The 17374-nt window shown below is 41.0% G+C and overlaps 1 protein-coding gene across 1 annotated transcript in view; it reads right to left on the reverse strand.

Moving 5' to 3' along the window:
- Positions 1-17374, reverse strand: part of LOC126235659 (cytochrome P450 9e2-like) — a 48087-nt gene that overhangs the window by 22079 nt on the left and 8634 nt on the right. The window contains exon 2 of the mRNA XM_049944379.1: positions 15860-16253. Within this exon, the coding sequence (XP_049800336.1) occupies positions 15860-16244 (385 nt within the window). The 5' untranslated portion in view covers positions 16245-16253. The remainder of the gene's footprint in view (positions 1-15859; positions 16254-17374) is intronic.

The raw sequence follows: 17374 nt of genomic DNA on the forward strand, positions 1-17374 counted from the left end.
AGTGTAACGCCGGAAATGCATATCCTCCTATTTCCATCTATTGTACTATAAATTTGTTTCCTTGGTTTGTTACCTCAAGATATGACATTTCTGTCTCTTTATATATTGTGATTGTTTTACTGTTTGTATATATATATATATATATATATATATATATATATATATATATATATATATGCATTTATGTCGATGTACGATTGGTTTGTTTCGTAAATATTATTTGTATTTTTACGCTGGGTCTTGCCTAGGGAAAACTGCTATCGAACGATTACATCGATAGGTAGTGTGAAGAATCAAAGTGTGAACTCGGCCGCGTGGAGCGCGGGCAGAGAGAGAGTCTGGCTGGAGTAGCGAGTGGAGCAGGTGTGTTGTGTGACGCTCCCGCGAGTTGCCGCGCTTTCGGGGTTTAGCAGCATTAATTGCGCTCGACTTGCGATGATAGTTTCTGACATGGTGTCGCGGACGGGAAGCATTAGCTGCCGCACATCAAGAGCCCGTTTCGTCTGGTGACCGTGTTGAGAAGAAGGCGCGCCAACATCCAGCTTCTGCAACAGCGACGGCCGACAATGAGCGACTGCCGCCACCTCCTCGATCGACGGCTTCAAACCTTCAGTCAACCAACAAGGAAGACTAAAAGCACGTAAAGTTTCAGAACTGTATGGCAGACCTCAGCTTTTCAAATTGTTCCATTTGCCTCGCAAAATTACAGCAACTTAGCATGAACCTTTGTTGCTCATTGTCCCAATTGCATTGCCAAGCAGGGTCGCTTCCTTTTCCGAAATGAACCCGAGTGTCGTTGAAATTCAAACGCCAGCATTAAAATAATATAATTAGATTTCACTGCTTTAATTTCAAAGTTCAGTTAAAGTATTCATAGCTGGCTACAATATTTAGATTACACGAGCACAAATTAAGAGTGCGAGTTTTGTTAGCATATTTTAGCTTTCCTGTGACTGCAGCTCAGCTTGGTACGTACTAAATTTTACTATTGTTAATTGTTCAGAATCATTTAATTCAAGTTCAAAGTTAAATCTCTTGTTTCTAAATTGCTAGAGCCAAGTTGCTTTTGAAATGATTGTAGAGGTAGTCCAAGACTAACCGTAGTTTCAAAAATGGTTCAAATGGCTCTGAGCACTATGGGACTTAACATCTATGGTCATCAGTCCCCTAGAACTTAGAACTACTTAAACCTAACTAACCTAAGGACAGCACACAACACCCAGCCATCGCGAGGCAGAGAAAATCCCTGACCCCGCCGGGAATCGAACCCGGGAACCCGGGCGTGGGAAGCGAGAACGCTACCGCACGACCACGAGATGCGGGCTAACCGTAGTTTACTGGATTTCGATGTGCTTCAGAAAGAAAGCTCACTGTTAACTTCAGTCACTAAATTAACTTTCGATTTTCCGGTTTCATTAATTCTTTTGCTAAATTAAGTCAGAGTGTAGCGAAATTTGTTACTTCTGACAAACTTTCAGTTTTCACACTACACGTCTCAACCTTCAGTTGCCACGCTTCTAGTGCTAATTATACGAGTAATAACCTTTCTTTTTCAGTTACTATAGTAATTGTCCTTAGGACTGGCGACCGTGATTTCCCCCAAATCTCAAATATCTAATTACCGCTAGTTAATTGTTAACGTAACGGCCGCACATTTACTTTCCTTATTAACTTTACCCCTTTTCAAAATTAATTTCCACCAGTTTCATTTGCATTTTTCCTTTCATTTAGATGTAACCCTTTCCTCCCTCTTTACCGACAGATTAACTTCGGTGACGATTGCTTTCCCAAATTTCCATTAGGTACACGCGGTTTAATTTTTCACTGTCATTAAGGTCGATAAGTGAGGGGGAGGTTACAAGAGGATGAGGTAGTGTTCGAAGTAAGGCTTTGCACCATGTTCAGGAAGCTCAGATGGCAGAGCACTTGCCGATGAAAGGCAAAGGATCAGGCTTTCAATCCTGGTCTGGTACAGAGTTTCAGTGTACCAGGAAATTTGACAGTATTATACATTGATTTCTGCTGTGGGTATGTCTTGGTATAATGGAAATTTGTCTCAAAGCAGAGGAAACGTTAAACTCCAATCATTGTTCCCGTAAACAGAAAGTGATCTCAACACAGACTAACATACCGTTTTAAGTGAATTTTAAGCGATCATTCAATGAAACTGTAAGTATTTTGCGTCATACATAAGACAACTCACATTTCCAGTGGATTTCTAAACAACTGGTGACAGTTCAGGAATCAGAAAGTATGAGGATATGTGAAACGTTTTCACGTCCTTAATCTCTTGATAGGGTAGTGAGACTTCTACGTATGAGCTTACATGATTCCATAGGACTTTTAAATCATTTTCTGATTAATGCCGGTGTGATTCCTTCAACAACAATACTTTTGCCGTGTGTTTTTCTTTTGTCTTGATAGTGAGTGTCAGGAGATGTGATGTGAAATGACTGTATGTGCAGATTTGAAAAAAATCGAAAAATTCTAAAAGCCTGCTAGGTTACAGGACACTGAAGTGTAGTCGAATGTAGTGAAATCTTGTCAACAGTTCTCGAACTTAAAAGTCATTCAAGCACATGTGGAGTTTGACTTTATGGAAGCTACTCTGAAATACTTTAGATGAAGTTTGTAGTTTGAATATTTTATATGAGCTGCAATAGGGTGAGAAATCGACCAAATCATGAGTTGATCCGTGGAGACTATATATAACTTCATCATATGCGCACATGTTACAGCGCAACTAAACAAAATATGCTGTGCAACAGCAAAATTGTTGCAAATTATCATGGGTCACAGTGACACATACATTAACCCTTATTCTATGGATCAGGAATACGACATTTCGTAATGATGTGGAATGTATCACTTTAGCATAAGTTTTAATACCAAAAAATAATTTTTTATTTTTTATTTTTTTCTTCTTCTTATTTCGTATACGCCAACTAAGGTCCACGAGATTAAACTACCGCGTTTGGAGTGCCCAGTAGTTACGCATCCTCTGGCTGTGTTGTTCCTTCCTCTCCTGTGTCCAGAGGGCACCAGTCTTCAGTCTCGGTACTCTGTCCTGGAACCTCTTTTGTCTAAGCTTCTTCCTGAGTATTGTCCGATCCTTCAAGTTTCCTTCTGTTATCCCCAGTTCCTGGAGATCTTTCTCTACTTCCATCGTCCTCTTTTGCCAGTAACAGAGAAGCTGGTTGATCGATCTGTCACGATACATCCTGTAAACGTGTCCATAAAATGCTAGATCTCTTTCCCTAGCCACATCTGTGATCCTTTCACAGTACTCGCACACCTCTCGGTTGGATCGCCTTTTATAAATGTCGCTTTCCTTGACTGGCCTCAGTATCTTCCTCATTATCTTTCTCTCCTGGGTTTCGAGCTTATCATTAAGTCCATACCTATTGAGTAATAAGCATTCTGAAGCATATAAGGCTTCAGGAAGGATGACTGGTGGTAGTGATTTAGTTTAGTGTTCAGGAGAGATTTTTTATTATAAGTATTCTTAGTCAGCTTGTGTGCCAGCTCTAGTTCGTTGACTCGGGTTGATAGTGTTGTTCCTTTAGATAGATTAGGTTGCAGCCATTCTCCCAATCACTTGAACCTAATGGTTTTCTTGATCTCTCCCTGGTCTAGGTGCAGTGTACTAGGAGATTCACCTTTGTTCGTGAAGTACTGCGTTTTTTCAAGCAATGCATGAAGGGCAACCTTTGCCGCTTGCTGTCTGAGAACGCTGAGTTGTTTCACTGACATTTCTATTGAATCTGACAGAAGTGCTAGGTCATCTGCAAATGCCAGGCAATCAACAGTGAGCCCTTTGCACTTATATCACAGAGAGATACCATTTGGAATCCCTGCCACTCTCTTTTTACCTTTTCCAGGGCACAGTTGAAGAGGCGAGGGGACAGACCATCTCCCTGTCTCACTCGCGATTTGATTTCAAAACTTTCTCAGCGGGTTCCTCTGAACTTCATTCGTGACCTGGTGTTGCTTAAAGTCTGTTGGATAAGTCTGTCTATCTTCTCATATAGCCCTAGTTATTGCAGGATGTTCATGAGAATAGGTCTATCAACTGAGTCGTATGCCTTCTTGAAGTCAACGAAGATGACGACATACTTCTTATTAGCCATTTTTATTTCTCGTAGCACTGACTTCAAGTTCAGTATCTGTTGAGTACAAGAGCGTCCTTTTCTAAATCCTGCCTGGTATTCCCCTAGCTTTTGGTCCAGTTGAGGTTCGGCTCTGTTTAGTAAGGCCTTGGAGAAAATGTTGTATGTGACAGGTATCAAAGAGATTCCTTGGTAATTATTGATGTCAGTCAAGTGCCCTTTCTTGTGTGAGGGATGAATCAAGGTGTCCAGTCACGAGGTAATGTTTCAGTCAGTTTTTTAGGATTTCCATCAACTTGCTTACAGTCTTGTCTCCCACCTGCTTACATAGTTCGGCCACTATTGAGTCTTCTGATGCTTTTTTGTTTTTTGTTTCTTGTCTTTTTATTTTTATACAGTTACTGCTTTATATCTAAGAATGCCTCTATTGAGTAGGAGTTGTCATTCAGAAATTCTTTTAATTTGCTTTTAAATGTTGGTTGGCTATCTGCCAGACTTTTAATACTATTTGGCAAATGACCATACATTTTTTGGCAGCATAATTCACCCCTTTCTGTGCCAAAGTGAGATTTAATCTGGAATAGTGAAGATCATCCTTTCTTCTAGTGTTTTAGCTATGCACTTCGCTGATATTAATGACAAATTTCGTAAGTGACTATAGGTATTGCGAAAGTACTGTGAATATCCCGAATTCATTAAATAAATGTTTGCAAGGTGATCTTGGCTGGGCTCCACCTATTATTCTGATTACACGCTTTTGTGCAAGGACTACTGTCTCTCTTAATGACGAATTGATCCACAATATTATGCTATATGAAAGCAGTGAATGAAAACAGGCATAGTAGGCTGATTTACTGACATGTTTATCACCAAAATTTGCAATACCCCCAATAGCATAAGTAGCTAAACCTAACCATTTCAGCAGATCATCAATGTGTTTCTTCCAATTCAATTTCTCATCAATGCACACACAGAGAAATTTTGAGTATTCTGCCTTAGCAACAGACTTATGTTCGTAGTCTATATTTATCAATGATGTCATGTGATTTATTGTACAGAGTAGTATAAACTGTGTTTTCTCAAAATTTAGTGAGAGTCCATTTGCAGAGGACCACTTAATAATTTTCTGAAAGGCATTATTTACAATTTCCTCAGCTGATTCTTGTTTGTTGGGTGTGATTACTATACTTGTATCATCAGCAAAAAGAACTAGCTTTGCATCTTCATGAATATATAGTGGAAAGTCATTAATATATATTAAGAAAAATAAGGGACCCAAGACTGAAACCTGTGGGAGACCATTCTTGTCACCTCCCTAGTTAAATGACTCTGCTGGTTTTTGCAGACTATCTGTATTGTTAATTTCAACCCTCTGTATTCTTCCAGTTATGTATGAATTAAACCATTTGTGCACTGTCCCACTTGTACCACAATACTTAAGCGTATCTAGAAGAACTTCATGATTCACACTATCAAAAACCTTTGAGTGATCACAAAATATCTCAATGGGAGATGTTCAGGTATTCAATGCATTTAATATTTGATCAGTGAAAGTGTATATACCATTTTCTGTTGAAAATCCTTTCTGAAAACGAACTGAAATTTTTTTAGTACTTCATTTTTACAAATGTGTGATGCTACTTTTGAATACATTACTTTCTCAAGAATTTTGGATAAAGCTATCAGAAGTTAGAATGGATGGTAGTTGTTAGCATAAGATCTATCCCCTGTTTTTTGCAATGGTTTAACAAAATCGTTTTTCAGTCCATTTGGAAAAATGCTCTGTTTCAGTGAGTTACTACATATGTGGCTGAGAATACTACTTATTTGTTGAGAACAAGCTTTTAGTACTCTGTTGGAAATGCCATCAACTCCATGTGAGCTTTCATTTTTAAGTGAATTTATTATTTCTCAGGTTTCAGTAGGTGAGGTGGGTTGAATTTCAATTTTATCAAACATAGGTACTGCCTCTTCCATATACTGCCTTGAATATCTAATGATGAGCTGGATCCTATTTCCTCCACAAGACTTCAAAAGTGATTATTAAAAATGTTTTCTATCTTTGATATCTTGTTAACAAACTTTTCATTGAGATGGATAGAAATACAGTTTTCCTGTGCTCTCAGTTGCCCTTTTTCCCTTTTAACAATATTCCAAATTGCTTTAATTTTATTATCAGATGTGCAAATCTGCACACAATGCACTTACTTCTGTCCTTTTTAATAACTTTTCTTAATACAGTGCTGTAGTTTTTATAATGTTTCACTGTTTCAGGATCATTAGTCCTCCTAGCTATAAGATACATTTCCATTTTCTGTTTACAAAGTATGTTTAACCCTTTAGTAAGCCATGGCTTTTTACATGGTTTCTTAGAACTATATTTCACTTTTTCCTTAGGAAAACTGTTTTCAAATATACTCACAGAGGTATCATGAAATAGGTTAAATTTTAAATTAACATCATGTTCCTTGCAAACCTCATATGTTGCAAGCCTTCCCTAAAATTTGAAATTGTTAAATCGTGAATTATAACAAACTGCCCTGTGGTGCAGAAAAAAGTATAGCAAATCCTCCCCCCCCCCCCCCACCACCACATGTTTCACCAAAACTGTAAAAAATTGCCCTGCATTACAGTAATAAGTTTAATGTTGTCACTGCATTAGAAATTAGATGAAAAGAAAACTACCTTTTAAATCAGGAGATTCAGTATATCGAATAAGAGTCGCCGCAAAAATTGTAACCAAACATCTCACAATACAGTGAAAATTGTAGCATATTTCCTCATAACACCATTATAATATTCACTAAACGCCTGCATTATAGTTTGACACAAGTTCTGTGTCTTTCACATGCCAATCATGCTCGTATTGCGACTATTAATCGATGCTAAATCTTAACTTTCTCAATGTCTGGTGCTGCTACAGAAGACATCTTAGCTCTAACACAGTCGTATCCTACAGGGTAGATTTACTGTAATGTTAATAAGTTTAAGAGTTTTTGGATCTATTTACAGGTCACAAACATTACTTAATGTGTACAGCCTTCGCAGTTGTCATATTTCGTACGTCCTAATTGGTTTCCACATCACTCTAGAAGTAGCTCAGTGCTCGGTATAGAATCCTAGGTGTCCACTATATTTAAAATCCAACATAGAAAGCCTATGGAAACATTTACTGTTATTCACAGCCAACTTTTATGTTACATCGAATAAAATACCATTGATAGGTGAATTACGAAATGTTAGCAGTTTGATGTGTTGTGTAGGTAGTGCTGATGGTGGAAACTCAAATTCGGGAAACAATTCTGCATGCTGACTTGGTTTTTGGTCCAGTATATTGGAAGCATTCCGTGATGCTACTGCCTCAATGATTGGTGCAGGCATTAGATATATAGAAAGCATGAAGTCTGGAAACAATTCTGTTTCCTGCTCAGGTATATCAGCTAGTCTGTATGCATGCCGAGTTGATTTCTGCTGCTGCTCAAATGTATCAGGCGATTCCTCGCCATAATAAAGGAGCTGTTCTGCTGAGGAAAATATAATAAGTGAAACACACAAAGAATAATAATAATAACACCAGGAGAAGTTTCTATAATTGCTGAGGTTTGGAAGTACGCAAGAGATAAGGCAGTAGCACTGAAAGACCTAAGTCGAAACAAGGCCCCAGGAGTGGACAACATTCCATTAGAACTATTGACAGCCTTGGGAGAGCCAGTCCTGACAAAATTCTACCAACTGGTGAGCAAGATGTATGAGACAGGCGAAATACCTTCAGACTTCAAGAATAATATAATAATTCCAATCCCAAAGAAAGCAGGGGTTGACAGATGTGAAAATTGCCGAATTACCAGTTTAATAAGTTCAAATGGTTCAAATGGCTCTGAGCACTATGGGACTTAACATCTGAGGTCATTAGTCCCCTAGGACTTAGAACTACTTAAACCTAAGCAATCTAAGGACGAGTGGAAAAACTGGTAGAAGCTGACCTCGGGGAAGATCAGTTTGGATTCCGTAGAAATGTTGGAACACGTGAGGCAATACTGACCCTACGACTTATCTTGGAAAATAGACTGAGGAAAGGCAAACCTACGTTTTTAGCATTTGTAGACTTAGAGAAAGCTTTTGACAACGTTGACTGGAATACTCTCTTTCAAATTCTGAAGGTGGCAGGGGTAAAATACAGAGAGCGAAAGGCTATTTACAAATTGCACAGAAACCAGATGGCAGTTATAAGAGTCGAGGGGCATGAAAGGGAAGCAGTGGTTGGGAAGGGAGTGAGACAGGGTTGTAGCCTGTCCCCGATGTTAAGCAATCTGTATATTGAGCAAGCAGTAAAGGGAACAAAAGAAAAACTCGGAGTAGGAATTAAAATCCATGGGGAAGAAATTAAAACTTTGAGGATTACCAATGACATTGTAATTCTGTAAGGGACAGCAAAGGAGCTGGCAGAGCAGTTGAACGGAATGGACAGTGTCTTGAAAGGAGAATATAAGATGAATATCAACAAAAGCAAAACGAGGATAATGGAATGTAGTCGAATTAAATCGGGTGATGCTGAGGGTATTAGATTAGGAAATGAGACGCTTGGATATAAAATGTAGACTGGCAATTGCAGGGAAAGCGTTTCTGAAGAAGAGAAATTTGTTAACATCGAGTATAGATTTAAGTGTCAGGAAGTCTTTTCTGTATGGAGTGTAGCCATGTACGGAAGTGAAACGTGGACGATAAGTAGTTTAGACAAAAAGAGAATAGAAGCTTTCGAAATGTGGTGCTACAGAAGAATGCTGAAGATTAGATGGGTAGATCACACAACTAATGAGGAGGTATTGAATAGAATTGGGGAGAAGAGGAGTTTGTGGCACAACTTGACTAGAAGAAGGGATCGGTTGGTGGGACATATTCTGAGGTATCAAAGGATCACCAATTTAGTATTGGGGGGCAGCGCGGAGGGTAAAAAACGTAGAGGGAAATTAAGAGATGAATACACTAAACAGACTCAGAAGGATGTAGGTTGCAGTAGGTACTGGGACATAAAGAAGCTTGCACAGGATAGAGTAGCATGGAGAACTAGATCAAACCAGTCTTTGGACTGAAGACCACAACAAGAACAACAAGGTAGTAGATAAACTAACAGAAATCATCAGCCAGATTTGGGAAACTGAAAGACTCCCACATGGCTGAAATTCTGCTCTAATTGATTTTCTTCATAAGAAAGGCGACAGAACAGATGTAAATAACTATCGTGGTAAGATTTTGTAGAAAGCTCTGAAAACGAGGACAGAAGAACAGCTACACCCACAGCTGGGAGAGTACCAAGGAGGTTTCAGGAAGGTGTGATCATGTGTCGAACAGATAATGAAACTGAAGATCAGGAATAAAAATTTTGTTGTCACCTTTGTGGATTTCAAAAAGGCATACGACTGGATTGATCGTAAAACCCTGATCAGAACTCTAGAAGAACGTGGCCTAGACAGGAAGATTAAAGCGATAATCCAGCAAACATTAACCAACACAACCTCAAAAGTGAAATTTAGAGGAGAAACATCAGAAGTTTTGAAAAAGACTGGAGTGAGGCAAGGAGATGGTCTCTCACCTCTGCTCTTCAACTGTGCCCTCCAGAAGGTGATTCGTGAGTGGCGCAAAGAACTAGAAAACCAAGCAATTAAAAATGGTGTCAGGCTGGGTTACATGAAACAAAATCTTGAAATCATTGTCTCGCTTTTGCAGATGACCTTGCAATTTTTTCTGATTACATGGATTCACCTGAGAGACAGCACAGAAACTGGCCTCCAAATTTCATCTGAGAAAACCGAGTTTATAAAAAACATAAATTCACCACCAAGGGAGCTTATGGTGGGTCAAGGCAAAATTAAGCGAGTAGAAAAGTTTAAATATCTCGGAGAATGGAAAACAGCCACGTTATCAGAGAAAGAAGCGTTCATACCACGCATGAACAAAATGGAAATGTATTCCATTTAACCAAAAACATCTACAACGAAATATCAGTATCGTTCGATGCGAAGTTAAGGCATGACTGTAGTGTTATCCGTCCGGAGGTCTTGTTCGCTTCTGAATGCCTAGTAATGAATAAAGAAGGCCTAATCGAAAAACTGGGGGCCAAGGAAAGGAAGATTTTGATAAAGATCTTAGGTCCCGTCAAAGAAAATGGGGAATATAGAAGACATCACAATCATGAACTGTATTCCCACATAGAGAAGATAACCGATACCATCCGGAAAAGAGGGATTATGTTTTATGGCCATATGACCCGATTTAGCCCTGGAAGACTCACCAATCGTATGATCACCTACTTTCAAGGGAAGAAAACAAAATGGGCCTGGTTCACAGAGGTGGAGAAAGAACTTAAAGAGGTGGGGATCACCCATGATTACATCTTGGAGCGTGTCCCAATGAAGAAGAAACTAATGGCGTAGCAGGGTTACCAAGAAAAGCCAAAACTAAAAACAGGAAGTGCTTGGACGCAGGAGAGGAAGGAGCAACACCGAGAACGAACGCGGGAGCACTGGGCAAACATCAGAACACGTAAAAACAAGACAACTGAAATAACGTGGTCCGAGGACGGCCTGTAAGAAATGAATGAAAGAATAAGAACAACAGCAGTAATAGTAAGTAATCGAGTTTAAGTCAGTTTTTGTCTGTCTGGAGGTGGCAGAGCTCTGATGGTGCTTCATAATGATCAGCTCTTCATTCCCTTAGCAGAACTTTAATCGCAAATAACGTTAAGGAGCTGTTTCTCACTGCCCCGCAGCTTCTCCTAGCCCTACTCAGACTGCTCTCCAGGAAATACATTTCATTGTGGATCCTTTCTCTGAATCTTCGAGGTTACTGTGAATTCCATTGGAATGACCGAAAAATACGGAACTGCCCACTAGAATCTGACTGTAATTTCGTAAACACTTAGTGCTATATAACTCAGATAAACCTACCAAAAACTTGTGTCATGTGATTCAAACAACTAAAGGTCTATATCGTTAACAATAATCGGTTGTGCAATTTTGTAACACGTGTTACGCCCTTTCTAGAGACAAAATATCAGCACGCCTTCAGTAAACAATGTGTGGAACTCAGCTCACCGTGTTCGTCTATGAGACGCAGAAGGCAGTAGATAACAGCGTCCAGGTTGGTTAAATGTGCAATACGACTCAGAGCTGTCACTATGTGAATAAAATACTGTATATCAAACTAGGTTTATGATTGGATTGAGGAGTTAGTAGTGAACATCACGTCATTCTTAACGTACAGGAAAGTTCGGGCTTAAAAGTAGTTTCGGGAATCCCTTTAGGCAACATTAATTACAGCTTTACCAGCAATTCTGTGTGGCGCAGTGAGCGAAATTGTGTCGGCTTTTGTCTCAGTGCTTGGCCTGGAAATCCAATGACATATCGTGTTGCTGCTCAGTTCTAAAACTGAGACGTGATCAGAGTCTTAGAACTGTAGCGCCTGTTAAGTGGGATGCCACGTTGGAATGTTTCGCATGACCCAACACACCTGACATCGACACTCCGACAATGCAGTACTGAGTGAATATGGCCAGAAATGAGACCATGGGGCAGAGGCTGCAGCCTTGGGGGTAAACAATGGAAATCATGCAGCTTGCTGTGGAAACGCCGCACAACCTGTAGTGTTCAATAGATGTCTACCTACATTTCAAACAGCAGGTACAGATACGGCAGGGCAGGCAGGCTCTTGCCTGTCAGCTGAGTGCACAAACGCTGTATGACGTCATACAAAGTACCATGGAGTTACCAATCGATGTTGGCACTGAGTTGAGTGTCAGAATTCAGCCTGAACGGATGCATCGTAGGGCAGTGGTAGTGGCTCCAGGACGCCGTAGGTTCGAAGCAGTGGCTCTCTCAAGCTCGATACTGTATTTTGTAGTGATGGCTTGCAGATGGCTGATATCTTTCTGCACTATGGTTCACTGTGGCATGGAGGCCACTGTGTTTAAATGCATTGGAGAGTTAAGTGCATATCTCTCCTATTCCTATCGTACAACATACAGCATGAGTGTTTGACAACCATACATGGTTGCATCAATGAGATACACTATGTGATCAAAAATATCCAAACACCTGGCTGAAAATGTCTTCGAAGTACGTGGCGTCCTCTATCAGCAATCCTGGAATTCAATACGGGGTTGGCCCACTCTTAACCTTTCTCATAGCCTCCGCTCTCGCAGGCATACGTTCAATCAGGTGCTGGAAGGTTTCTTGGGGAATGGCAGTCCATTTTTCAGGGAGTGCTGCACTGAGGAGAGGTATCGATGTCGGTCGGTGAGGCCTGGCACGACGTCGATGTTCCAAACCATCCCAGAGGTGTCCTATGTGATTCAGGTCAGGACTCTGTGCAGGCCAGTCCATTACAGGGATGGTATTGTCGTGTAAGCACTCCATCATAGGCGGTGCATTATGACCAGGTGCTCGATTGTGTTGAAAGATGCAAGCGTCGCCAAATCGCTGTTCCACAGTGGGAAGCAATAAGGTGCTTAAAACATCAATGTAAGACTGTGCTGTGATAGTAGCACGCAAAAAATAAGGGTTGCAAGCCCCCTCCATGAAAAACACGACCACACCATAACACCACTGCCTCCGAATTTTACTGTTGGCGAAACACAGGCTGGCAGATCAAGTAACTGGGCATTTGCCATATCCACACCCTGCCATTGGATCGCCACATTGTGTACCGTGATTCGTCACTCCACACAACGTTTTTCCACTATTCAGTCGTCCAATGTCTACGCTCCTTACACCAAGCGAGTCGTCGTTTGACATTTACCGGCGTGATGTGTGGCTTATGAGGAGCCTCTCAACCATGAAATCCTACTTTTCTCACCTCCCGTCTAACTGTCATAGTACTTGCAGTGGAGCCTGATGCAATTTGGAATTCCTGTGTGATGGTCTGGATAGATGTCTGCCTATTACACATTACGTCCCTCTTCAAATGCCTGCGGTCTCAGTCAGTCAACAGACGAGATCTGCCTGTACGCTTTTGCGCTGTACGTGTCCCTTCACGTTTCCACTTCACTGTCACATCGGAAACGGTGGACCTAGGGATGTTTAGGAGTGTGGAAATCTCGTGTGCAGACGTATGACACAAGTGACTCCCAATCAGCTGACCACGTTCGAAGTCCGTGAGTTCCGCGGAGCGCCCCATTCTGCTCTCTCACGATGTCTAATGACTACTGAGGTCGGTGATACGGAGTACCTGGCAGTAGGGGGCAGCACAATGCGACTAATATGAAAAACATAGGTTTTTGTGGGTGTCCGGATACTTTTGATCACACAGTGGATATAGTTTTAAAGTTAGGTCAAGTGCTCCAAGTGTGACAACCAATGAGCAATCCATCACCTTAAACTTAGAATAGGTGGATTTTTTAATTTATCGCCATTTTAAACTTAGGACAAGTGAATTTTGAATTTTCACATGTTAAACTTAGCAGAAATTTTATTCGATTTCCAACAAGAGGTAAATTGGTAGGGTTAAGTTGTTTAAACTGTAGTATCAGACGGATGGAACAAATGTTTCATTTTATGACAGCTGATTTCGCAATATTTTAAACATGGGCAAGTAAACTGTAGTGGTAGGGAAAAATCAAAGTTCCTTGAAATTCCCACCATTTGAAACCTCGGATTGAATTCTATACTTACAGTTAGCACAAGTAACCAACCAACCATTGAGGCTGCACCAGTTAGATGAGAATCTGAACACCATACAGGCTGCGCCAGTGTCCCAAGTTCTGGCATCTTGCATTCTGACATTATATGACTGCTCCAGTACTGTAGGTCAGCTATCTCGAATACTGACTTCACAGAACTGTGCCAGCATCCCCTGGTCCACCATCTTAGATTTTCAGCAAATATTATAAGTGACCATCTTGGATTTTTTAATTTCCCACCACTTTATACATAGGGGTTACATCATAGGAGTGGGGAAACTCCAGATTACTTTGAATTTCCCTATTATTTTGAATTTCCTCCAGTTTTTTATTTCCTGCCATTTTATACATAGTGCAGTCGGCATATGTCACAGAGGTGAATGGGGGTAAGAAATCTCAGTGTTATTCAGTAAGTGCAAAACATAAAAAATTATCACATTGTTACTATAGAATAGTCATTTATTGTTGAAAGGGATAAGAAAATACGATAATACCATCACTACTGATGAAAAAGGTATTGGTCTGTCTTCGTAGATTCACTGATAATTTGGTATCCCATTTTTTAAATGTGACGAATCTTGTTATATCATTACCAAGCAGTAGTCAGGCCGTAACACTGATTAGTAACAGTGACCTGTGCCACAGGGATTTCTTGCACTTAGCATGATACGACATGGAAGTGATGGGTTTGAAGCTTACAATACAAGAATATTATGCAAGCACACAGTGAAAATGCATTCCGCTACAGTAGCTGAGCAAGTCAATTACAAACAAATCAGCAGTCTTTCCAATACTTTACTGATTATAAAAACCAATCTCAATTTAATTATAATACTTTAGTGCGTTCGTATTACTATTTAAAGCTCTCCCGACGAAATGAATGTTGCTGTGCTTTCGATTGCTGCATCTAATGGAGTCGCTGAAACTACGCATCGTTACAACGAAACTATTGATCGTCATCTTCAGGTGATGTTTCTGAGTATTTCTGGAGGCCCCAGCAAAGTGCGTGGGAGGTAAGCAGCGACTGTCAGGTGTTTCAACACTGTCTATTAATACGTGAAGGTGAAGGTGAAGGTGAGCTGCCGAGGCTGAAGGCCAAAAAGCGCCTGAAGTAATCAACAGTACTGAGAATGTCGTGTAATGTTTTTGCTCCTTGTTTGTTGTTTCTTAAGTATAAGACTGCTTCTTCAGTTCCACGTGACTAACGTGTCAGAGAGATGTTAACTGCAGAACGCCATACAACCTCCTCTTAACATATTAATGACGAGTATCTACTTCTGTAAACATATTTTGCCAGCAGTTTTAAAAGCAATACAATTTAATAGTCGTAAGTGACTTGTAGGTTCCGTCGCTTTACTGTCTTGATTATCACAGACTAAATAATGACTAATTGGTGTATTAATTGATATCATGTTTTCCTGGTAAACGTCGTTGTGACTGGCAAATATCTTACGTTCTTGTCATGTGCTAGAGGTTAGTGATACTTGCTTTTTTTTTCTTCAAAAATGCATTATTCTCCACAAAGCACAGCAAACTGCTCATTTTCCATTCTAAGCAATGGTTCAGTAAATACGTTACTCCCAACATGAATCATGAGCCAGGGAGCTAAAATTCGCTGGACTGCGCACCTTTGGGGGTTACATCACAACGAAGCCGATGTGGACCGCGCTTCAGTGTCCTCAGCCGTCACGAGATGATGTCATATCATTCGTGAAAGATCTGAGCTCTGTTTCACTCTTCAAGCATATGAGCTACGAAAGCGGTATTTTCTGGTCCTTCATTCATTCTACATCAAAAATTTTAATTACGTGATAGTAGATGCTGGTATCTAATGCACAGGGATGATATTTTGGGATCGTAGTTACCTGATCTTAGATGTGTTCTTCCAGATTAAACAACTATCGCCTCTTCAATCAGAAATAAACACGCATTGTATTCATGTGACATCGATGGAGTGGCTTCAGCAGCAGTCCTATTAAATTATCCTCAAAAATTTAGCTCGAGCATTCCTACTACTGACAAAATACAACACAGACGCGACTGAGTAGTTGTTAGATAAACTGGTGAATAATCTCACCTTTCAATATGATGAGCATCCGCTGTTGGATGGGGTTGACTTTCTCGCTGTTTATAAAGTCAGCATGATCAGTAAAGTGGTCGAAATCCTTGACTGTAACGGCGCGGATGATTTCTGGATCCCTGATCATGACCAACGACACTGCGAACGAGTAGCCCCCACCGTAGGCGTGAGGCTCGAACTTGTTGTAGAGCTCTATGACGACATCGTGCATCGACCTCCTGGCCAGCACCACGTCCAGCATGTTGCCCACCAGGGGGAGCGGCGGCACGAAGGGCACTCCCTGACGGGCGAACTTGGTGGAGTAGCGGCGCCACCACACGGCCAGCACCAACGCGGCACCCGCCACCAGGCCCGACAGCAGCATCGACCAGTCAACAGCCATTCTTTCCCTCTGCAAAAGTAAAATTTTGTTTAACGTATTGTTCATTCTCGACCCAGCAAGGAGCACTGTTGTGAGATTGTGTTCATTTAGAGACTGCTTCTTTTCAGTCAGATGTGACTGCTTGGAAGTACGACAAAGGCATTGCTAATTTGGAATTTTTGAGAGGTTAGATACTATAGGAGACTGCCGTCAGGAAAAAAGTAGAAATACTGTGGATTATTGACGCATCAGCGACTAGGTTATAGACAAAACAGTAGAAGCTCTGATAAGACTTGAACAGTGAAGGAAATTGAGTATGTCAAGCTAATCATTCTGGCATTTGTCTTTAATGACTGACCTAATCCTGGATGGACAGGGGTGGGAGTGGGGGGTTTTGAAAGCCACTTGTAACGTGGCGTGGTCTCCTGACCTTCATTTCTTATATACTCAGACCTCACCATCGTATTCTGCGTATAAAGACGTTTCATTCGACCCAAAATCGATAGGGTAGAGTCAATTTTACATATTTCCATTTAATCAATATGCAATTCTAATAAATAAATCGCAAGTGCGCACCGAGATTAAAAAGTCGAGGCTAGCGTACACAAACATGCAAGACACGATGGCCACAGGAGATTTTGCTCGGCAGACGCAACCACCCGTAGGAGGGTGGGTTAGCACGCAGCTGCGCCGACCGGCCGACCGCCCACGGACCAAAACAGTTTTTTGCCAGAGAAAAGGGATAATGGCCTGTATAATCACCTTAAAAGCAAAACCCGCTGTATTGTTTCGGAGAGCCTCAGCATACGCATATTTTTGATGGACCTAGTGCACAGTTTCAGAGTGCTCATAAGTGGACAGTAAACGCCTAACGCAGATGCTATATATTTCCGGATTGGTCGGGTTAGCCATTCTCCAATTTGTAAGAGTAATGCTCATAGGTGGACTATTTCTGATACAATGAGCTGGAGGAGTGAGAAAAAAGACAGCGCATGATATACCCTTTCGCTTTCTGTGTGGAGCGAAGTCGTTCCAGTGACACCCTTGTAGTGGGAACACGTAGTGAGAGCGAGTGGGCTCGTGCGTGTACGCAGAGAGCGAGGAACAGAGTCTCTACTCAGTACTGCACTGAGAGCACCTCTGTCGCTAGC

This window comes from Schistocerca nitens, chromosome 2 (assembly GCF_023898315.1).
Source record: "Schistocerca nitens isolate TAMUIC-IGC-003100 chromosome 2, iqSchNite1.1, whole genome shotgun sequence".
Classification (NCBI taxonomy): Eukaryota; Metazoa; Arthropoda; class Insecta; order Orthoptera; family Acrididae; genus Schistocerca; species Schistocerca nitens.